At 38.6% G+C, this 24,924-nt stretch overlaps 2 protein-coding genes and 2 long non-coding RNA genes across 4 annotated transcripts; all 4 read left to right on the forward strand.

Moving 5' to 3' along the window:
• The first annotated feature begins 264 nt into the window (after positions 1 to 264).
• On the forward strand, positions 265 to 20,136 carry LOC112842986 (uncharacterized). The gene is made up of 2 exons (XR_003215076.1): positions 265 to 562; positions 19,808 to 20,136. It is a non-coding gene; the product is annotated as an uncharacterized LOC112842986 (long non-coding RNA).
• Positions 3,360 to 6,853, forward strand: LOC109195497 (serine/threonine-protein kinase pim-2). Its single transcript, XM_019347629.2, has 9 exons — positions 3,360 to 4,199; positions 4,585 to 4,821; positions 4,947 to 5,072; positions 5,196 to 5,290; positions 5,429 to 5,476; positions 5,561 to 5,779; positions 5,869 to 6,049; positions 6,136 to 6,306; positions 6,396 to 6,853. The coding sequence occupies exons 1-9, from the start codon at positions 4,139 to 4,141 to the stop codon at positions 6,485 to 6,487; spliced, it is 1,230 nt and encodes a 409-aa protein (XP_019203174.1). The 5' UTR covers positions 3,360 to 4,138; the 3' UTR covers positions 6,488 to 6,853.
• On the forward strand, positions 8,989 to 9,635 carry LOC109195513 (uncharacterized). The gene is made up of 2 exons (XR_002057100.2): positions 8,989 to 9,353; positions 9,427 to 9,635. It is a non-coding gene; the product is annotated as an uncharacterized LOC109195513 (long non-coding RNA).
• Positions 17,197 to 19,440, forward strand: LOC109195495 (tripartite motif-containing protein 16-like). The gene has a single exon (XM_025900684.1). It carries the CDS (start codon positions 17,403 to 17,405, stop codon positions 19,062 to 19,064), a length of 1,662 nt encoding a protein of 553 aa, XP_025756469.1. The 5' UTR covers positions 17,197 to 17,402; the 3' UTR covers positions 19,065 to 19,440.
• Positions 20,137 to 24,924: the final 4,788 nt, after the last annotated feature.

A 24,924-nucleotide genomic window follows, 5' to 3' on the forward strand; every position in this document is an offset into this window, starting at 1 on the left:
GGAGGCTATCACTGCTCATCATCATTTTGATTTACTAAAATATTTCTCCACATGAAAATGTAAACTTCTCTATCCTCTAAATGTTTCTGGAATATTTGTATTGAACATGTCGACATTTCTCTTTATGAGTATGGCAGACCATGTGTGTGTGTTTGTGTTTGTTTTTGTCAAAATCATCAAACAAATGAGGAAAAACTGTGATTTTAATGAATGAATTCATATATTGTGTTGATGTTTTATTGTGTGAATAAATTGGAAGGTTTGACTATAAATCAAACTTTGAACAAAGTCTTTTCTTCTGTCTTCATTCCAGGATCTCACTCAAATCTGATGCAGAAAATATGAAACTAATCTGAGAGAATAACTGAAGCAGTTTTCCTCCTGAAGCATCACAAAGTTCAGAGTTCATGTTTAGAGCAGAAGATTCAGCAGCCGCTCTGTGACCTTTCAACTTTCTTCACTAAAACAGCTTCATTACAGAGAAACAAGTCACATTTTCTTCATGTTCTTAAGTCCTTTCAGATGTTTGTAATGGTCCTTGAATGCAGCATCAGTGTTACAGGTTTAAAAGGTCACTTTCTGTTGTGTTCAAAGATTTCCTTCAGATATGGTCTTTAATCAGTAAAGCCAGTGATACAGCAGTGTCATTAGCTGTGTTATTGGCACCAGGCTGTGTTTATGTATGTATTTAATTCTGTCTGAGGATGTCTTCAGCATGAAATGATCATTTGCTCAGCTGCTGTGTCTCATCTCTTATCAGACATTGGTTGGAACAGAGTTTTGTTGCTGACCATCTGACAAGAGGCTGAAGAAAAGCTTCAGGCTTCATTTGGACACTACGTTGGACAGAAGTCTCCACAAAAATGACTCAGAAACACAAATATTATAAATGAAAGTCCAAATTTCAAAAAGGGGTCATACATGATCCTGAGAAATGTCCTTGAACATTTGAACACGAGTCAGAGGGTTGTCAGGTTTCTACACTGCATCGTGGCATCAAGCCTGAGATGTCTGTGTAAACAAGTATGGAGGACACAAATGCACAGACGGAGTCGAGCTGTTTACTGCTGATGAGGAAGGAAAATAGTCTGTTGGATATTAAAGCAGCATTTATTAGAGTAAGAACAGATACTTGTGTCCTTCATTTGATCCCCGTCAATTTACAGAAGACTTAAGGACCCTTTGACTTCTAACATACAGCTGCATGTTTACAATTTTATTATTTATTGATTTCTAGCAAAGCGAGACTTTACTGATTAAAGACATATAATCAGACATATTACTGTTACTCTCTGAAAAAGACTCACATAAAGCAGATTTATCACAAGCAAACATCAAGACACATCCTTCATGGCTTAAAGTTGCAGTGGGACTCTTTCGCCATCTGGTGGTTGTAACAGTTATGACAACTGTTCCTGCATATATGTCCCTCCTCAGTGTGAAGAAGACTGGACTCCAAGCTGCTCCTGCTGATCACTGCGTGTTCCTCCTGTGTCTAAAATCTATTTCCATTATGAATCAGGAAACTGTTTGCACCAATCATAAAGGCAATAAAATACGTCACACACTAAGAAATAACAAAAAGGAATTGTGGATTTCAAGGAGATTTTTCCCTCGTTTTTTGAAATCATAAGAATACAAACTAATGCAAGACTGTCATGTTTTCATAAGTTTCTAGAGACACTGTTCTGTTGTATTCTAGGACATCAGTCACTTTTTAAATGCATGCTCCTCCTCATCATCATCAGCAGCAGCAGCACCCATGACCTCCTTTTAGTCTTTGTTTTGTTATTTTTCAGAGTTCAGGAGACGTTCTTATGGGATTTCCACAGTGTACAAGTACTGTTTAGACCCTTTACCTAAAAGAAAAGAGTAAAGTACAAAGTAGATTTACTCACTGCAGGAAAATAATGCCTCAATCTGATATATTGTCTTATATGACAAACTGAAACTGATGCATCAAAGTGTAAGCAGCACTTTCCTGTTACAGCTGGTCTAGATGGAACTGATCTGATCTCCTTTATGTACAGGTAGATATCCAGTGGGTTTGCTAAGGGTCACAGATGAGGGGCTGTGTGAGATGTTTAATGGGAAAGGAAATAAAACCATTGTTCCAGACCTGCAGCTGAGATACTCGAGTATCTTCAAATATGAAGCTGAGTATTACTTCCATACTTTCCTCCACTGCTGATGACCTTGTTACCTGCTGCTCCCTGTTAATGATCAGCCTCAGTTCTGATAGTAAACTGTTGGCTCTCGTTCTGTCAGGTTGTTGCTCAGTGACGTCTTGTTTTCATTTTCCTTCTTCTTCAAATGTGTCTTCCTTTAACTATTTGCTTTTGTTTCTGCTTCAAACACCAAATGATACACGTGCTGCACCTCTGATGGTTTGTCAGAGAGCAGAACAATTTACATTACAGAGAATATTTTACAGTTGAACATAAACTTTCACTTTTTTCCTCTAAAGTGTGCTCACTGGTTTTTCCAGCTGCTGTGAGATGTTTCTGCCTGACTGTAAAGATGGAAATAAACACAGATGGAAACACTGAGTCAGAGTGTTGCTGCTGGTTAGTCAGTATATAGGGAGTGCAGAATTATTAGGCAAGTTGTATTTTTGAGGAATAATTTTATTACTGAACAACAACCATGTTCTCAATGAACCCAAAAAACTCATTAATATCAAAGCTGAATGTTTTTGGAAGTAGTTTTTAGTTTGTTTTTAGTTTTAGCTATTTTAGGGGGATATCTGTGTGTGCAGGTGACTATTACGGTGCATAATTATTAGGCAACTCAACAAAAAACAAATATATACCCATTTCAATTATTTATTTTTACCAGTGAAACCAATATAACATCTCCACATTCACAAATATACATTTCTGACATTCAAAAACAAAAACAAATCAGCGACCAATATAGCCACCTTTCTTTGCAAGGACACTCAAAAGCCTGCCATCCATGGATTCTGTCAGTGTTTTGATCTGTTCACCATCAACATTGCGTGCAGCAGCAACCACAGCCTCCCAGACACTGTTCAGAGAGGTGTACTGTTTTCCCTCCTTGTAAATCTCACATTTGATGATGGACCACAGGTTCTCAATGGGGTTCAGATCAGGTGAACAAGGAGGCCATGTCATTAGTTTTTCTTCTTTTATACCCTTTCTTGCCAGCCACGCTGTGGAGTACTTGGACGCGTGTGATGGAGCATTGTCCTGCATGAAAATCATGTTTTTAGAGCTTAGAAAGAAAACGTCTGGACTTCTTTAAGTTGCTTGAAGACGTTCAAGCAAAGTTTAAGTTCTTTTCATCCGAGAAGGAGAAACATCTTCAAGCAACTTCAAGTCCAGACGCTTTCTTTCCAAACTCCTTAGACTATGATGACCTAGATGACTGAGAACCTTCACAGACATGAAAACACTAACATAGCACACAAGACTATCAAAGTAAAACAGCAAACAAGAGACTTTTACAAAGACACAGAGTTGACACAGAGACATGACTGACTGGGGAGAAATTGGGGAACATGGAAAGAAGAATGACTAGACATGACACGTGGGACACAGGGGCAAGGCAAAGTAACAGAAACCTAAAGCCTAAGAATATAACACAAGAAGAAAACAATAAAGAGAACCAAAAACATACATAAGAATAATCAATGAATATAAATGAACAAACACAAAACACTGGGTCACAGACTCAGTACCATGACAGTTAAATGTACAATAATAAATACTTTAAATCAGATGACAATGTAGCTGACACTGTGTTTATTAGTGTGTGGTCAACCACAAATCTTCATACTGTCATCCATACATGAGGTCTTTATACAAACGATGAAAGATAATGAAAGAAACTGTTGAATTGATATGAAATGATTGAATTATATGAAATATTATGGCTTTGTCTGCCAGAGTGTTTTTCTGTAAACTACTTTGAACTACTGGCAGTCAGTGAAGTCACTGAAAGGCAAGATTCTATGTTGTGTTGCCGTAGTTTCCAGAGTTTACTTATAAAGCTCACTTACAGAATTCAGTTAGAAAAGTCAAGCATTTGAAGGGCGCACATTTGAAGGAATATTAACTCAATATTAACTCATTACGGTTTACATTTTCGAGTTTAAAAGTTCTCCGAAATTACAATGAAAAAGGAAACAAGAAAAATTACCACTCCAGCCGATAAGAAAGATTCAGGAGATCGAGGTAAGTAAAATAATAAAATCAAATCCTGGTAAAATCCAAATCCTAGAAATGTTGACACTGTGTGAATCATTTTTAGAGCAATTGAATCATATGTTTGATTGAAAATAGCTTTAATACAAGATGTCTAATCAAAGAAAGGTTACCGGTCTTTTGGTAAAATAATGTAATAAGTTTATTCTTGGACTCAACAGTAAAAACAGACCAACAAGTGTCATCAAGATCTAAGACTTAGTAAACCTAGTATCAATTCGCACTGGTCAGTTTTTTTATCCCAAGAATAAACTTGTGATAATTTAAGCAAAAGCAATTTCAAATTCTTTGCCAAACTGCTTCCAGTCCTGATGTCGGGGACTCTTTTTCACCACTGTGTTGTTGTCGTTTATAGATTGTAAGAGCAGGACTGCTAAAAGAAAGGCCAGTCCTGAAAAGAAGACCCCAATAAAAAGGAGGAGGGTCGCTGAGCAGGCTGGTCCTTCCACCAGCTCAGATGTGGTCAAAGGAGTGAAGCGCAAGGTTGTGCAAGATGAAGAGGGCACAACAAAGAAAGCAAAGAAGGCTAAACTTCTCGACCATATGAGCGGTGACAAGGAGCAAGCATCCTCCTTGTTGGACTCTGGTAAAGGTAGGCTAATTAGTTGAATAAGGGGGTAGATTAAGTGTGGTTGCTAGGTTTAAGATATTAGTGTTTAGTGTTTGTGTCTATCATCCAGTGAGCTGATGTGCTTTTGGTGTTTTCCACATCTCCAGACTTGAATAACAAACAGGTGTGCGCAAAAAATGGCAAAAGAAAGGCCGCGGGAGACAACAGAGAGTCACCCAAGAAAAAAAAAAGGAATGTGGACCAGGACAAAAAATCAGTGGCAGACCAAAAACGTAAGTAGCAAGCAGCTTGGGTTTTATATTCAGGGGAAGGGCAAAAGGAACATTTAGGCTACAGAGGAGAGTAATTTGTGTCACAGCTGTAATAAAACAAGATTTGTTGTTTTGTCTGTTCAGGTGAATTCCAAGCCAGATATGTGGAGGAGCACCAGCTCGGAGAAGGAGGCTGCGGAGCAGTGTTTGCTGGCTACCGGATAGAAGATCGTTTTCCAGTAAGTGTTCAGATGATGGTAGTAAGACAGGCAGTAACGCAGATAATGGATAATATCGTAAACTGAGACGTCTGCTGTGTTTCCACCTTTCATTATGTCATACTGAGGAAATGCTCACCAATGCTCTGTGTCTTCTAGGTTGCCATCAAACACATTCCCAAAAATAAAGTCTACTGCAAAGTGGCGGTAAGCGTCCAACACTTGAATCAGTTTTACATTACTGGATTGAATGCGGCGTTCCTCATCATCCACTTTGTTGTAATATTTCAGGATGAAAGCGGGAAGAAGCTCTCAGTGGAAGTGGCCATTATGGTTAAACTTGCAGGTGAAGCAGAAGGGTCAGTGGGAATATCTGCACCTGTGTCCTTGCTGGAGTGGTTCGACCTTGGCAAAGAGCTGATCCTGGTGCTGGAGAGACCTGTCCCCGCTGTGGACCTGCAAAAATACAAAGCAGAAAATGGAAGAACTTTAACAGAGGACAAGGCCAAGGTAGGTTGACTGGAAGAACCTTAGACTGTACAGCATTCAATCAAGGCAGAAAAGCATGAACTCATTATTGTGTTTTTCATCTTTTCCAGGTCATTCTGAAGCAACTAGTTGATGCTGTAAAGGAACTTGAGGATAAACACATCTTTCATCGGGACATCAAGGGACAAAACATTCTGATTGAGACCGGCTCAGATGTGCCTCGTGTTCGCATCATTGACTTTGGACTGAGCTGCTTTGTTAAACAGCGATCTCTGTATCGCATCTTCTATGGTAACATATTCTGCTCCTGCTTTTCACAGATGTAACAATTTGTGTCTTTTGTTTTAGAAGAAATTGCAATTGTGTCTGTTTGTTAGGCACTCCTCTTCACATCCCTCCCGAGTGGTACATTAGGAGCTGCTACAGGTGTGGACCCACCACGGTGTGGCAAATGGGAGTGGTGTTGTATGAAGCGCTTCATGCACGATACTTTAGTACCGCGAGGTTCCTCACAAAGAAACTGAGCATCAAAAAGCGTCTGTCCACAGGTAAGAAAACTTCACACTTCCAGATTCACTGATGCCTTGGATCACTAGAACTATCATCTTCATCTTTTTGATCTTTTCTTTCTTTCAAGAATGCCGGAATTTCTTGGACGCATGTTTAGCTATAGTCCCGGAGAAGCGCCCAACACTGGAGGAGCTCCAGCTTCACCCCTGGCTAAGATAACACACACAAACACACAATTCACACCTTACCATATAAGTATGATACATTGTAGTAACTTCCTTTCTTTTTTCTGTTGGACAGGAATAGATAGAATGGGTCAATCTTAAAAAATAAATAAAAATGTAGCTTTTTTGGAGTTCCTGTAACCCCCCCCAGCCATCCCAGGAAAGGGGATCTCTCTTTGAATGGGCTTTCCCGAGGTTTCTTCCCATCGATCTGGCCCCCTGGGGAGTTTTTCCTCGTCTTCATAGAGAGCTTGGGCTGGGTCAGGAGCTCCATCAAAACTGTCTTTATTTGATGACTTTAAAATAAAGATGTGTTTTACTTAAAGTAAAATTTGATCAAAATAAAACTTGTTTAATTCATCTTTGCTGAGGATTCTCCTTCATTACTATTTTGTTTTGTTTTTTTGTTTTGTTTTTTTTTACCCATGGTGCATTTTGACAAATAAGAAAACTGAATCAGGTTAAAGTGTGCACAAAGACAGTCACACTGCAAATGATCTGAAGACTTGCATCTGTTGCTCTAACCCCCAACTAGTTTAGACAGATTTCCTGCTTCTACCAGAGGTTTTTTCCTTCAAGAAGGGAGTTTTTCCTTCCCACTGTTGCTGAGTGTTTGCTCATAGTGGGTTGTAAAAGCATAAAAGTTAATAAGAGGCATTCATAGCAGAGTTATCACAGCGGGAACTATATAGCTTAAATGTACAATTTCTACAGGACGAATTATAACTTCATTATGTATAAAAGCTCCTGTGGATAATTACTCCTATTTGTAACTTTACACAAGAGAAAGTTTGCTGTCACACTATTTATAACAGGTTGGATTTTGTCCTCTGAGTTGAGCCTTTGGTTGCAGTTTATTGAAGAATTTCCTCTAAAGTAGCTGTTGATAAAGATTTAAAGTCCTGTTTATATACAGAAATATGCTTTAGTTCATGTTTTTTTACATGTCTGCCTCAGTGGATCAGTAGAAGATCTGGCACAGGAAACTAGATGATGAAAAAAGGGTACGAATACACATATATATCTATATAGATACAGATATATATACACACACACACAGGTTGCAATGTAGTATTTTCATTTTTTCTTAGCATTTCTTTAACGTCTTGGTGCAAAAGAATACCTGCATTTGTGTGTAAAGAAATGTTACATATATACTAAAAACAGCTGGAAAAAAGAACTACAAATTTGGAAAGGAATTTATTCATGTTCTTACTCATAGATGGAGTACATGGTTTAAAAACACTGAGGAAACAGATATGAGGCGGCTGTATCAACATAAAAACATTAATACAGTTAAAAATGAATAAAAAGTTGCACGCTTAAACTTATTTCTCTACAGTTTGTACAATTAATCCATGTAACAATAGGTTCGCTCTTAATATAGTAGTTAATTAAAATATCTTTACATAAAAATACATTTTTAAGTACTCTCCGGTGGAAGTCTGTTGTGGCTTATGTTTCTAAATGACACAACCATAAAGCAGCCCACAGAATATACAAATATGTCCTTGATAAGTGAATGTTGGCTCCCACAATGGCCTGTTAAGTTATTGCAAAAATAATTTACTGCATAATATGTCAGATTAGAACATGTTATAAGCACAAAACTGAAGGGGAAACAATAAAAACAAAAATTAAAAACAAATACTAAATTAAGTTAAAGGATATTTCTTACTATACTATATAATTGTATAATGTTGCGTTTGATTGCAAATGAAAACCCACCAAGAAAAAAAAGAAAGAAAGAAAAGAGAGAATAGAGTTTAATTTATTCAAAACACATTCTTTTCTTTTATTTAAGCTGTAGCGAGATTCAAATGGACAAAAGAGAAAGAAAAATATTACAGATTTGTTTTATTAATCATGAATAAACTTTATTATACACAACTCTAAATTTCAGTTGGTCTTAGTCAGATGTGTTTTTAATTAAATCCTGCAACACTGGGCTCGCTGCCATCACTTTATATCTTAGTGTGCAATTCAAATATATACTTATTACAATATTTTTCCCCCTTAACTCTCAACTCGCGTTTTTAAAATGTCTGTGATCATATTTGTCCGTTGACTTCTGTCTGGGCCTCGAACGATTCATCAGACAGGTTGGCAGCCTCCAACTGATGCTCCAGACTTTCATCATCGCCTCTATTCTGATCAACTCTTATCTTAAACTTAGTGATGAACTCATTACTGGCCAGCGCGCCCTCCTTTTTAGGGCATGTGGGCTTTGATAACAGCCGGCTTTCCAGTCGCTCTGCAAAGAAAATTCACAAAACATTTCTTATTTGGTAAGCTTGTTAACAAATTTTAGTTCAGTTTTGCTGAAAGTCATAGCATGCATCAGGTAAGAAGCAATTGGTTTTTAAAAAGCATATACATTCCCCAAAACATTTTTATTATGTGCATTTTGGAGAATAAAAGATTGTACACAATTTCCCTTTTTAAAGTAAAAAGATTATTAAGTCTAATCTACTGAATAAGTAAGAATTAAAGTATTGAAACATCATTATTCATAAAATATGCACATTACAAAATTAAAGTTATTCAAAAATTACTCAAGTACTTACTCCAATACTCACATTATTCAAGTAAATTTAATTTTTGCCAATGTAATGTCACATAAAATCTTAATCTGAATAAGGGATTTGAACCCCACTGTCACGGCCAGGGGATCAGCAGGCCGCTGACTAGTAGTGTTGTCTCTCTCTCTCTCTCTCTCTCCCTCTCTCTCTACTCATGGTGGGTTCACGCCCTCGGCCCACGCCCCTCTGAAGAGGAAACACCTGGGCCTCATCAGTGCAGCCAGCATTTAAGCCAGGGAGTGGCTTCTACTCATCGCTGGATCGTTGTGTGTGACTCGCGTCAGTGCTCTGAGCAAGTTCTCTTTTGCTTCCCTGTGCAAAACCTCTAACGTGTGTTTCCTTCTGTACATAGATCCCCTGGACCCGACTCTGCATTCCCCGAGCGGATTCCCTTTTTGTGTGAGTGTTTGGAGAGAGAGTCAGAAGAGGAGCAAGTGTCTTTCCCCTACCTGGATTTCCCCGGAGCCTTTTCCCTGTCACCGCTTTGTATATAGCACTATCCCCTGCACTGTTTGTATATACACCTGGTGGAACTGTAATAAATACTGACTGTGCCTCTGAGTCCTGCGTGTGAGTCCTCAAGCGAACCGTGACACCCACACAGATGAGAGCTTAGCAGTGAAGCTCTCTCTTAAAATTTGAGTTAGAGTTAGAGTTGAGAATATTTGCTGAAATTGACATTAATCCAAGCCCTTAAAACGCCATTTTGGATTAAGCATTTCCTTTTAGAAAAGTCTTCAATGAGCAGGAAGCTCCAGTACTGAAAAAGAAGCCAACATCAACTGCTAAACGTGCTAAAAGTAAGTAAGTCCCCGTAGACTCCTATGATCAAAACACATACAGTATAAAAGTTATAGGTTACAGATCTGAAAAGTAAAACAAATGTCAAAGTGCAAAAAGACTTATGGTCCCATAGAAGTCTATTCCATTTGCCTGGAATTAGGTGAACACCTTTGTGACAAATTTAATGGCTCAGTCATTTGTTTCATGTCATATTTAATAAAAGACTGACATGGTGGCATGTTGAATTGTCCATTTTGCACATATTTGGTCATTCTAAGCGTCAGAAGGGGAAAGATCATTCTGGGAATGCCTACTGGCGAAGGATGTGTGACTGACAAGTCCAGTGTGTGAAGTTTAACTACAGTCTAAGGAGCTTGGAAAGAAAAGCATCTGGACTTCTTTAAGTTTCTTGAAGATGTTTCACCTCTCATCTGAGAAGCTTCTTCAGAGAACTGAAGAAGCTTCTTGAATGAGAGGTGAAACGCTCTATCCATGGTAGTGATTATTTAACTAATTCATAGTGGCACTGGGCAGCTGCCAGTGCAGTTCATTTTGTCCATTTAAAGAGTACCATGTACACTCACTGGCCACATTTTTGTTAGATACACCTGTTGTGCATCCTCAACCCGAAAAGGCCCCACAAGCTCATCTTTGATGATACCAGCCCAAACCAGTACTCCACCTCCACCTTGCTGGCGTCTGAGTGGGACTGGAGCTCTCTGCCCTTTACCAATCCAGCCACGGGCCCATCCATCTGGCCCATCAAGACTCACTCTCATTTCATCAGTCCATAAAACCTTAGAAAAATCAGTCTTGAGATATTTCTTGGCCCAGTCTTGACGTTTCAGCTTGTGTGTCTTGTTCAGTGGTGGTCGTCTTTCAGCCTTTCTTACCTTGGCCATGTCTCTGAGTATTGCACACCTTGTGCTTTTGGGCACTCCAGTGATGTTGCAGCTCTGAAATATGGCCAAACTGGTGGCAAGTGGCATCTTGGCAGATGCACGCTTGACTTTTCTCAGTTCATGGGCAGTTATTTTGCGCCTTGGTTTTTCCACACGCTTCTTGCGACCCTGTTGACTATTTTGAATGAAACGCTTGATTGTTCGATGATCACGCTTCAGAAGCTTTGCAGTTTTGAGACTGCTGCATCCCTCTGCAAGATATCTCACTATTTTTGACTTTTCTGAGCCTGTCAAGTCCTTCTTTTGACCCATTTTGCCAAAGGAAAGGAAGTTGCCTAATAATTATGCACACCTGATATAGGGTGTTGATGTCATTAGACCACACCCCTTCTCATTACAGAGATGCACATCACCTAATATGCTTAATTGGTAGTAGGCTTTCGAGCCTATACAGCTTGGAGTAAGACAACATGCATGAAGAGGATGATGTGGACAAAATACTCATTTGCCTAATAATTCTGCACTCCCTGTATTAACAGAACATGGTTCATAAAACTGCTCCTACAACTGTTTTTGAATCATTTTTAAAGACACTTTATTGTTCTGTTTTTGTCTTTTGGCATTTCTGTGCTAATTTCTTGTTTTAATGGTACTCTAATTTAAACTGATTTTTCCTATTTTAATACCTAAATAAATAATCATTTATTTTATGTTCATTTGTCTAAATTCTGGGAAAAGAAAGAAGTTTGTATTTGTTTAAGATAGAATGAAATCATATTTTGACATATTGGAAGATGCTGAAAAAATACTACAGGTATAAATGGAAACTACAGTTTATTTCTGTTATTTCCTGTGATAGTGTTTGTACACTCGCTCATGATAACTGTTCATTCAGCTGCTGTTTTTGTCTGCTGGACATCTTTAGCTTTCAGTAAGGATGCATTCATAGATCAGCACATCTTTTTGAACCACATTTCTTATGAGACTCAGAGTTTACATTTTGGAAATGTGGTGAGACCTGGGGTAGAAAGAGACTGAAGCCAGCTTCAACCTCGGCAGTTTTGTGTGTGTGTGAAGCAGAAAGATAAGAACTGTGTGGCCAACTCATCACACACATAATCCTGAATCAGAAAAACAGCATCAAGTGTTGTAATTGTTAAACACAGAAGTGTGATTTATATGTGGTTTTACTGATGGTTAACACAGTCGCACAAACACCTGAAACTGATCAAAATATAAAACAACATATTAAACATAAATATGTGCCAGTTACCAGAACTTATATGTGGTTTCACTGAGGTTTAATTATGCTCAGTTTATCTATACTCACTCACAGATTTGGGAAGTTTTTATTCAGTCTTGATGCTTTGGTGGATGTTAGCTCATATGCAGTTTTTGTAAAGACATGATTATACCCCTTAAGCGTGCTAAAGTGTACCCTAATAATAAGCCATGCGTCACCAAATGCATCAAATCCTGTTTAAGGAAAAAGAGACAGGCTTTTAAAGAGGGGGCTGTTACTGACTTTCAGGCAGTCACCAAAGACTTGAAAATCGAGCTCTTGAAAGCAAAACAGATCCACAAAAAGCTTCTTGAAAGCAAATTTGCAGCAAAAAATGTTGGGTCTGCCTGGACTTGTATGAAAACCATATCAGGGTTTCAAAATCCCCAGAGCAGCAGTCAGATCATTGTAGACGGTTTTAAGTCAGACAGAGATTTGAATTTGCTTTATGCTCGTTTTAGTTCTTCTGAACTGAAACAGAAACTGAAAGATACTCAACACTTCATCACTGAACTCAGCGATGTCCAAAAGGCCTTTCATACAGTTAATGTGAACAAGAGCCAGGGCCCTGATAACATTAGTGGCGCCTAATTAAATCTTGTGCTAAAGAGCTCAGTCCTAAATTTCAGGTTATTTTTAATAAATCCTTTCAAATACAAAATGTGCCCTCGCTTTGGAAGGAAGCTGTCGTCGTTCATGTCCCTAAATCTAGTCGTCCAAACGTCCTGAATGACTTCAGGCCTGTTGCCTCACCTGAGTTGTGATGAAAGTCTTTGAAAAAATCATCAGAAATGTGATTATGGAAGAGATTGAATATCAGCTGGATCCAATTTGCGTACAGGCCCAACAGAGGAGTGCAGGACGTGCTTTTGACTCTACTGAATCTGATTCTTAAACATGTAGAGAGTAAAGGGACTTTTGCAAGACTTCTTTTCATTGATTTTTCTTCGGCTTTTAATACAATACAGCCCCATATTTTAATTAAAAGACTTTTAGAACAGTTTGAAATCAGGAAAAACCTGGTTTGCTGGATTTTAGATCTTTTAACTGACAGGTCACACAGAGTGAGAATAAATGGGGTTCTGTCTGACCCAGTGTTCTCCTCCACAGCTTCTCCTCCAGGGTGTCTCTTATCGCCCTTATTATTCATTCTCTTTACAAACATGTGTCAGAGCAGATATGAAAACAGGGCCATCATTAAATTTACAGATGACTTTGTTATTGTCAGCTTACTGAAAGAGGCTGAAACTCACCACGGTCCAATCATTGATGACTTTGTTCAGTGGTGGGAGGAGTCTTATCTCCAATTGAACATATCTAAAACAAAAGATATGGTTATTGATTTTAGGAAACAACAAAATGGGCACAGAGTCACTTTAATTAAAGGTCAGAAAATAGAGCAAGTGCAATCATATAAATATCTTGGGACCATAATCAATGAAAAACTGAACTTTTATTGCAAATCGGTCTGTAAGAAGGGTCACCAGTGCCTTTACTGCCTCAGGAAACTTGCTCATTTCCACATTGACTGAAAGATTTTAACTTTGTTTTATTGTTCTTTTATTGAGTCTGTTTTATCTTTTTGTTTGGTGGCATGGTTCAGTCAGACCTCTGTCACAGAGAAACATTCACTGAATCAGTTAGTGAGATGGTCCAGTCGTCTGATAGATGAGTCACAGGCCTGTTTAGACTCCCTGTACTCTAAACAGGTACCACAGATGGCTTAATCAATCCTTAAAAATGGTTCCCATCCTCTACGGGTAGATTCAGCTTCTTTCTTCAGGACGGAGGTTTCTAGTTCCAAGATGCAGGACAAAGCATTATAAAAACAGCTTTGTCCCTGCTGCTGTCACTGAACTCAATAAGAATTGTTTTTGATTTGATTCATTTTGTTTAATTACTAAATATGTGTTTTGTCAGGTTTCATTAGGTGTGTGTGTTTGTGAAGGGAGGCCAAATGCTATCATTTTTCTGTAAAGCAAATTTATCTATGGGTATAAATAAACTTAACTTAAAGCTTATAGGAGGTTGTGAAGTCACTGCCTCCACCCGATTATGTAATTACCAGCAGACAGGTACGTTTATATATAATATACTATAAGTTATATAATTATAATTATGTGTACATCATATTTCTTATGTACATTTTAGACCTGGGAGCAGAATTGCTGATGAACTGGTTTTTATTTAGGAACAGGCAGAGCGTCCTCTCTTCCTGGCTCCATGTCTATAATTATGTCACACACTGATTCACTCACACAAAATCACCAAAACACAGCACAAATCCCACCAATGATTCAATTCCTTATAAATCATTGAATCAGGTACTGAAGCAGTGACGTGCTGAATGAAGCTTCAGTCGTCATTGATCACGTGACTCTGTTCAGTCAAACCAAGCATCAGCACAGCGTTTCTGAAGCAGTGTGTTGATTTTGTTGACTCATGTGCCGGAGCTTCAGCTTCAAACGGGCCGTCACCATCAGAGTTGCTGGAACCATGTCCCACTACTGGGCTACTCTGTTTTATTCTGTGTTAAGTTTTTGAATGTGAATTTTCTGTGTTAAGAATAACAAAGAAAAAGTAATGAAATGATTTTAAAGTTTAAACTTTGTGTTAAATCTTGTAAATCAGAGAGAGAGAGAGAGAGAGAGAGAGAGAGATGAGGTGTGGGTGGACATCAGATGATTAAATGTCAACAACCTGATTGGCCCAAGTATGAAGATGTGACGTCCACTGAGGGAAGGGGGGAGAAAGGGTGAGCAGGTATAAAAGTGAGGTGAAGAAGAGATTCGGGGTTCTTCCCTTTTGTCCTCTGTGAGATGAGCAGTTCAGAAGTTTGGATCTAAGAGGTTCACAGTTAAAATTCCAGCAGAGATTCTAAAAGGAGAACCACAGTCCAACCTGTGAATGTTTTTAACCCTTTGTGAAACAACAAAGGCATAAATATGATCATATAAATATTATCTACTGGGTCAGACTCACAGGATCAGGGATTAGAACTCCTTTTATCAGAGAGATGAAATCTACTTCCTGTACAGGGTTTTTTTGTGGGCCCACCGATCGACAGAAACTAGAGTCAATAAAAAAACTGGACATTGGCTCAATGTGTGTGTGGCACAGGGAAACAAGGACTGAGCGCTGTGTAGTCCCACATAAAGTCAGACACCTGGTCACCCGAGGTGGACCATGGCATGGTCTATATGGAGGATACAGACACTGCTGAAAACATGACTCTGTCTGGTTTAGATGATAAAATGTCTTTACTTTAGGAGGCTGTGGCTCAGAGTACATTCACATAATGCCTTTGAATAAATGTAAAAAGCTTGTTTTTCTCCTGCTTTGATTTCTTTGTCCAGGTAGAAATTCTGCTTTTTGCCTCTAAAATCTGAAACAGTTTGAAACAAAGTTTGGCGCTCTAATCCTCTCTGTGTTTGTCCTTTGGTCAGATGGTGATATTGAATGAAATATTCCAGTATTCAGTAGCTCAGCAGCTTTGTAACATGTGGTTTTGCACACTGTTCAAACCTCAGATGTTTGTGTAAACAAGTGTGGAGGACACAAACTCACGGGGGGAGGAAGGACATTTACTGTTGATGTGTCTGACATTTAGTCTCCATGAGTTCTCATAAGACTGAAGAACTCTGTGATCTCTAACATGCAGCTGTATGTTTTGAAATGATGTGTCTCATTCTCTGGACTTTACTAGACAACGAGTGAAGAACATATAACGAATATCATCTTTAAAGTGATGAATAATAACTCTGCCTCTGTGTCTTCATAAAAAGATCGTACTTCTGAAAGGTCAGAGGGCAGCATCCACTCTGGTTTTACACAGTTTTACAGGTTTAGCTCTTCTGAAGTTCAGCACCTGCTTTTTCAACCAATCAGAAGCCAGTATTGTAGAGAGTTCATATTTCTGTTCATGCAATTGAATAATTTTGAATGTTTAGGTGAATATTTATATTTAGAGTATTTTCTCGATCAGTGTCTTCAGTCCTGACCCTGAGTGCGTACATTTAAAAATAAAGTGATATAACTTCTTTTACATTACTGTGAACTTCTTGTACAGTTTGACAGCTGATTGTTGTCATGTTTGTCGTCATATGAAGATCGTTTCCTAAAGAGGACTGAACAGTCATTTAGCCTCTGGCTCCATCCATGAATCTGATGTTTGCTGTATAATCTGTGCTGTTAATAGTGTAATGGAACATATAATTTGTACATATAATTTCATATGTAATTATGATGATCTTTACCCATTAAGATTTTAAATGAAACGATAAACAAAGGCCAAGAAAACAAAGTTAAACTCCTGAGTCTACTATATATTTGCATCATGAATAAATGAATTGTTTGCACCAGTAATAAATAATCAAATATATAAAATTATCATCAATTATTTAAATAAAAAGAACCATCGCACCAAACAAAACAACAATTCAACAGACAGTTCTATAAAACTGTGGATGATTCAAAGTGCTGCTATAACTGCACAACAAAACTGCAGTGAGAAAAGCTTTGGATGTTCAGTTTAGTTATAATGACAGTTAAACAACTAAAATACTCGATTAAGTAGGTGAGACAAAGTTACATTTACTGGATCAGTTTAAGACCAAAATACATTTCAATGAATTACTGACATGGACACTTTATGAAAAATTACTAAACAGTTCAGGCAAAATTTTACTAAAACTTTAAATTAAACTTGAAAGTTTTCATTGAAACTCCACTGTGACTGTGTACACAGGAAAAACTATAAAATAATGTTTGTTTGTTTGTTTGTTTGTGTTTTTTAAACATTGTGGACCGATCTGCATTTGTTATTGCTAAATTTAAATATTTGTTACTATTTAATGATCATAATCTCATTTGAACATAGGTTTGATTTAGTGCAGGCAGTTGTTCCCATGCATCATTCTGTAAGTGTGAGAATGAGCTAAGATTAGAAAATGTCAAAATATAAAGTGTGATTTATTTTTATTCATCACAGCATCCTAAACTTTGCTGAACTTTTTGAAATATGAAATGAACTCGCTGAGTGTTGACGGTCAAATTTCAAACATCCAAGTAAAGTTAAACTATTAAACTTTAACTGGATCAGACTTGTTACTGCATGATGTAATCAAACATACCACACCCTGCATCATGTGAATGGCTCTTTAGTGCCTCCCTTCACAGATGTGTCTGTATCAGGATGGGTCTAAACAACATGGTGTAAATGCAGTTGCTGGTGAGCCTCATTTCCTGTAGGAGGTGAACAAGAGCAGAGATCTGTTTCCCTTCAGAGCACAGAGGTTGTTTCTGTTCAGAGGAAGTGAAACTGTCTGACAGTCACTGAGAGTCGGTGAAACGACACAGCACATGAATCAAATGGATCAAACAAAATTCTGCTGTTCAGTCTGTTTGGATCTACTGAAGGATCCGGTGACTATTCCCTGTGGACACAGCTACTGCATGAACTGTATTAAAAGCTTCTGGGATGAAGAGGAAAAGAAGAAAATCTACAGCTGCCCTCAGTGCAGACAGACTTTCACAGCGAGGCCTGTCCTGGTGAAAAACACCATGTTAGCAGATTTAGTGGAGGAGCTGAAGAAGACTGGACTCCAAGCTGCTCCTGCTGATCACTGCTATGCTGGACCTGAAGATGTGGCCTGTGATGTCTGCACTGGAAGAAAAATGAAAGCCTTCAAGTCCTGTTTATTCTGTCTGGCATCTTACTGTGAGAAACACCTTCAGCCTCATTATGATTCACCTACATTAAAGAAACACAAGCTGGTGGAGCCCTCCAAGAAGCTCCAGGAGAACATCTGCTCTCGTCATGATGAGGTGATGAAGATGTTCTGCCGTACTGATCAGCAGAGTATCTGTTATCTCTGCTCTGTGGATGAACATAAAGGCCACGACACAGTCTCAGCTGCAGCAGAAAGGACTGAGAGGCAGAGAGAGCTGGAGGTGAGTCGACAAAACATCCAGCAGAGAATCCAGGACAGAGAGAAAGATGTGAAGCTGCTTCAACAGGAGGTGGAGGCCATCAATCAGTCTGCTGATCAAACAGTGGAGCACAGTGAGAAGATCTTCACTGAGCTGATCCATCTCATCCAGAAAAGAAGCTCTGATGTGAAGCAGCAGATCAGATCCCAGCAGGAAACTGAAGTGAGTCGAGTCAAAGAGCTTGAGGAGAAGCTGGGGCAGGAGATCACTGAGCTGAAGAGGAAAGATGCTGAGCTGAAGCAGCTCTCACACACAGAGGATCACATCCAGTTTCTACACAACTACCCCTCACTGTCAGCACTCAGTGAGTCTACAGACTCATCCAGCATCAATATCCGTCCTCTGAGCTACTTTGAGGATGTGACAGCAGCTGTGTCAGAGGTCAGAGATAAACTACAGGACATTCTGAGAGAGGAATGGACAAACATCTCACTGACAGTCACTGAAGTGGATGTTTTACTGTCAGATCCACCAGAGCCAAAGACCAGAGCTGGATTCTTAAAATATTCATGTGAAATCACACTGGATCCAAACAAAGCACACACATATCTGTTATTATCAGAGGGGAACAGAAAAGTAACAGCAGTGGAACAACAACATTATTCTGATCATCCAGATGCATTTACTCAATGGCTTCAGGTCCTGAGTAGAGAGAGTCTGACTGGACATTGTTACTGGGAGGTGGAGTGGAGAGGGGGAGGAGTTAATGTAGCAGTCGCATACAAGAATATCAGCAGAACAGGAGATGAATCTGGATTTGGATATAATGACAAATCTTGGTCATTAGATTGTTACAACAACAGTTATACATTTTGGTACAACAACATTAAAACTCGTGTCTCAGGTCCTCTTTCCTCCAGAGTAGGAGTGTACCTGGATCACAGAGCAGGTATTTTGTCCTTCTACAGCGTCTCTGAAACCATGACTCTCCTCCACAGAGTCCAGACCACATTCACTCAGCCGCTCTATGCTGGACTGTTGGTTTACTATAGTGGACTTGGAGCCACTGCTGAGTTGATTAAAGTGAAATAGACTGAAGTCTTTCATATTGTGTGTTTAAATCTGTATTTTAGTTTCATTTTATTTTCTCTCCATCATTTCTGCACAGAGATCAGCTGTCAGTCAAACATTATGGGTGGTACCTCCACATCTTCTAGTTGTTCTCTTGATGTTTCTGAGTTTTTAAAGGAGATCTTTCCTGTGACTGTTTATGGAGGCTATCACTGCTCATCATCATTTTGATTTACTAAAATATTTCTCCACATGAAAATGTAAACTTCTCTATCCTCTAAATGTTTCTGGAATATTTGTATTGAAAAATGTCGACATTTCTCTTCATGAGTATGGCAGACCATGTGTGTGTGTTTGTGTTTGTTTTTGTCAAAATCATCAAACAAATGAGGAAAAACTGTGATTTTAATGAATGAATTCATATATTGTGTTGATGTTTTATTGTGTGAATAAACTGGAAGTTTTGACTATAAATCAAACTTTGAACAAAGTCTTTTCTTCTGTCTTCATTCCAGGATCTCACTCAAATCTGATGCAGAAAATATGAAACTAACCTGAGAGAATAACTGAAGCAGTTTTCCTCCTGAAGCATCACAAAGTTCAGAGTTCATGTTTAGAGCAGAAGATTCAGCAGTCGCTCTGTGACCTTTCAACTTTCTTCACTAAAACAGCTTCATTACAGAGAAACAAGTCACATTTTCTTCATGTTCTTAAGTCCTTTCAGATGTTTGTAATGGTCCTTGAATGCAGCATCAGTGTTACAGGTTGTGACTCCTGTGAACAAACTGACACAGTGTGATATTACACATATTTAAATCTGTCTTTACTGATGATGTTGAAGCTGCTGAAGGCTCAGTGAAGTTTTGTCTTCCTGCAGGTTAACAAGTGAAATCTGAAAGTGATGCACAACACAAGAGGGCGCCTTCATCCTGCTAACAGGGATGTAGAGGAGGTTAAAGCACCTCAGCTCAGTTTGTCCACATGTTTTACATTCTGCCATGTTTTTAGGCTGAATAAAGCCTTTATCATAAAGTGCATTGTGTCATAGATCATTTTGTGTTATAAAATGATAAGAACTTTTAAAAAATCTTTACATAGAACTGTGTCCTTAATTGAGTTATATAATTTTAAAAACACTTTGCATAATAATGTATTAAAATGACTTTTTCTGCATTAAACTGTTTCTCTGTTTAGTTACAGGCCATTCATTCATTAGAAACACATAAAAATGCACATTTAGATTAGCTGATAACTTACAGGACAACCTCAGTTTTGTGTACAAATATGACAAACATGATGTTTGCAGATTTCTTCAATCAGCTGAAGAAGACTGGACTCCAAACTGCTCCTGCTGTAAAACTGATATCACTGCTATGCTGGACTCTAAGTGCTGTACTGTTTTCAATACAGGCTTTTTACAGATGAGACGCCTAACAGTCATCAGAATTGGAATTTAGATTTGAACATTTGTATTTTGATGTACTAATATTTGTTATTATAATATTAATATACACCAGGTTCAGTTACCTTTACATAAAAATTGATGGTAGAATTTTCCTTTAAGGAGCAACTTTTTACGTTTTTAGTTTAAGTACATTTCAATAAGGAGAGATCATCAGAAAGAATGAAGATGATTTATTGATGAACAGAATGTACAAAAAAAGGTGTTTGGTGGTCTGTCTCTCTGCAGAAAGGAGCTCCAGCTGTGAAACAGATTAGAGCAGGACCCCCCAGAGCCTAGATGCTGGTGATGGAGATGAAGGTGACTTGAATGAAGCTTGAGTGATGAGAGATGGAACTGGGGAGGAGGTGCTTTGCACAAAGGCGTCTATGAAGGAGAATGACAGATGCACAGTGAGATTCAAAGTACGCAGCATGAATGGTGATTGGCCTGGAGAAGGCCGGGAGAATGTGATTGGCCCAGACCAGTGATGACACAAACAGCTTGACAGTGATAAAGCTTAGATTCAGCCGGCAGCACCTGGGAGCGGACAGATGTGAGACCATAGATCTTTCTTATTGAACTCACACAGAAGCTTTATTTCAGAGCCTGAACTTTTTTACTCTTAGTTGAGTAACACGAGTATCTGTACTTCTACTTAAATACAAAATGTCTGCACTTTTGCCACCTCTGCTTTTTGGTAGCTCCAGGAATGAGAACAGAAAAACAAACATTGACAAAAAGTGTAGTGGATTTATGAACTTTACATTTAACAGATCTCACAAAGAAGCTCAACACAACAGTCAGCTGTTACTGTCGGGTATGGAGGATTGAAGACAGCAGGTGAGGTTGTAGCAGAAGAGAAGATTCACACTGATGGGCTTCATCCATCAGTGTGAATCTTCTGTTGCCTCTACTGTTGTTAACAGAAAATGCAAATCAAAATTACTATTCTGTAAAATATGGGAAATGTTACCAACTCTGTAGAGAATAATGGTGAGATGCAGTTGCACATCGTCATCATGAGAACTGATTCCTGAACCGCTTGTCCTGCATCATCTTCAATTATCGAGCTCTGTCAGCACGATCTCCATGATTCCTGGAATGTATTCCTCATAGACCACCCTCAGGTGTTTCTGCAGTGTGTTTAGCTTCTGACTCAATATACACCACAGACCTGAATCAGACCCTTTAGGTTACACACAACAGAGCAGGTCAGTCAGGAATCTTTCTAATTACTTTTTAAATGGCAGCACTGCCACAGAGAAGCTTTTAAAACCTGAAGAATGCTGCTGAAACTAGAGGGTTGATATATCAATAAGATTAAGATTAATAAAGATTATGGCTTCATACAGCCATCACATCAAAAAACTTATTTTTGGAGACAATGCCAACCATACCTTAAATTATCTTTAATGATTCTTAATGATAACACACTTACCTAAAACAAAGGTAATGTAAAGCATATCATCAAAGAGTAACTGCCACAGGAAAACATGACTGTCAGTGAAGACATGCATCTGTCTGCTGCTTCTACCATGGCACCATATTCAGCAGAGAAGACCACTTTGGTTTAGTCTCTCTAATTATGCGAGCTGGGACCACATCCTCACTTTAGGTTTGACAGCATTTCTAGGAGATAATGGCAGATGGCTTCAGCATGAACTGAGGCAGCGGTTTGGGGAAGGCCTCACATTATTAAACAACCCACAAACATAAAGGGCTTTATGTGCTGCTGTCAAACTTTGTCATATAAACAAGTACAGAGAACTGTGCTGAAATCTGGAGTGACAAAGCAAAGCAGGTACAATTACAAATACAGATATCAGTGTCACAGTAAAAAGCTTCATTTGAACATGAATTTAGTTGTGATGACAAGCTGAGACAAAAAGGTAATCACTTATTCCACTTCCTCACCCAAAGTAGAACCTGCTCCCATCTGGTTCCCCCTCTCCACCTGCTCTAAAACAGAATAAATGTAAAGCACCCGAATCAGCACATGAAACCTAGAATTGACATAATGATGCTCACAGAAAATTATGTTTACCTCACAGATGTCTGTGCAGGTTCTCAGTCATCCAGCTCATGGTAGTCTAAGGAGCTGCTTAGGTTTACCTCACATGTGAGATCGTGTGCCTTGGAGTGCATTATGGACAGGAAAGTTTCAGGTCCATGAGGTGAGCATATTCTGGATGTGCAGAGATCACCTTATGCAAGTAGAGCACAAACTTGCATGTGACTGCTGCCTGATGTTACCTCATCCATAAGTATTAAAGGATGGACATAAACTTCCTGTCAGATGACTGAAGGTCCTGTGGGAAGTTTTCATCAATAAGTACAGTTTATGTACAGCAGTGGAACAGAAGCTGTTGTGGTCTTCTTGTCCTCATGTGCCAAGCTACAATTTTATCTGTCTCTCCACCTTTTGCTCTTTATTTCTTTCCTCTGTGTGTTTGTGTGTGTGTAAAATGTCCTGTATTTGTATAGCACTTTACTAGTCCCTAAGGACCCCAACGCACTTTACACATCCAGTCATCAACCCATTCACACACTGGTGGTGGCAAGCTACATTGTAGCCACAGCCGCCCTGGGGCGCACTGACAGAGGCGAGACTGCCGGACACTGGTGCCACCGGGCCCTCTGACCACCACCAGAGGTGGAGAGGTGGAGCCTCCTCCTGTATGGGCTCAAATTGTGGTCATAAATATTTTGTACTTGTAAATCTTAATGCATATATTTTTGCATCTGTAGATAAGAATTTGTGTGTGCATAAAAAAGATTTGTGTGTGTAAAAATATTCACACAAGTTACAAATTCTTTTTGTTATGGTCTGGTTACAGATGCAAAGCAAAGAAATACGTGTGAAACTCTGCACTCAAGTTTCAACTTACAAGTACGAATTTTGACCCAATTTTTCTTCCTTTGATTGGTCCTGGGTCAACCCTAAGTCAGTGAAAATTAATTTCTTGGGGTAAAAATAGATGAAAAACTTAACTAGAGAGCTCAAATAAGATACAATTATTCCAAAGTATCAAGAAGCATTGCAGTCCTAAACAAGGCAAAGCAGGTATTAGACTGGACGTCACTTCATATTCTCTACTGTTCACTGGTTTCACCTTACTCAAGCTATGGTGCAGAGGTCTGGGGCAATAACTATACAAGTACATTACATTCACGTTTTACTCTTCAAAAAAAAAAAAAAGCAGAATAATCCACAATGCAGGTTGTAGGAATCATACAAACTCACTATTCTTGCAGTCTGAAATATTAAAATTTGCTGATCTTATGACTGGTGGGTGAGCTCCATTCACTCCTATCAGCAGAGAGAGAGAGCGGCACACTGAGCTGTAAAATCATTCAAATATCCCGATAAAAACCGCCTCTGCTTTCAGTGAGAAAATAAAACAGGCGGGAATTTCAGCTCTGACTCGCTCTTTTTTCTACTTTCAACAGAAAATGTTATTTTCAGTATTAAGTGACGTCATCCTCACTATAATCTGTTACTCACTGTGTCACCATGAAGAATATATTTATACTGTAAAAAAGAAAAGCTAGAAAAACACATTCATTAATTACACGTGATCTGTTTCTTCTTTTCAGGACAGAGTTTTTTCCTGTTCATTTTCTCACTGATGCTTCTTTGTGAATAACTCAAAAACAACTGAAGTAATGCAGTTTCACTATAACCAAAACTCCGGACTGACAGCAAAACATGATGTTAGAAAATGGAAAATCCACATCAGTGGAAAGTTCAGGAAGGTTTCTTCATGCTTCACAGGCTGCTCATCAGAGGATGATTTAAAGATGTGTGTGAAATGGAGTGTTACGATTGGTCAGAAAATGTGGTGAATGTTAACTTTTTATAAAGAAAGACAACACATTTAGTCTTTTCATTTAAATATATAAATATTAAGTTGATTAAAAATCAAAGCTAACACTACGCCAGCTTCTAGCTTTGCTTGACAGGTGTAGAAATAACCTGATGACAAACACGAACTCCCAGAAAACTGAAAAGTCAACCAAACACATCCAAACTTTGAGCCCAAAAACAGCTGTAAACCTGTGTGGTTATTATAGTAAACACTGCAGTCTTTTCTCTGTATGTGTTACTTTATAAATAGATTTATTGTGAGCAACACGAATGTTAACAGATGGAGATCTTTGCTGAAGCACACTGATCACTACATTCACAGATTGCTGTCTTTAACAGTCTCATCATTTTTCTTTTCTTTGTTCTGTGAGAATTTCTCCAAAATAATGTGTTGATCGCAGTTATTGACTGTCTGATATAATAAGTAGCTTTGTTTTAATTGTGCACGGCTCGTCTGTGTCACTGTTTCACAGCATTATCAAGATGTGGCGATAACCAAATTGGCCAGCAGGTGTCGCTGTGGAGATGGTGTCAGATTGTTTTGAAGCCTCGCTTTGCCCATCACTACT

Source organism: Oreochromis niloticus, linkage group LG18 (genome assembly GCF_001858045.2).
Source record: "Oreochromis niloticus isolate F11D_XX linkage group LG18, O_niloticus_UMD_NMBU, whole genome shotgun sequence".
Lineage (NCBI taxonomy): Eukaryota > Metazoa > Chordata > Actinopteri > Cichliformes > Cichlidae > Oreochromis > Oreochromis niloticus.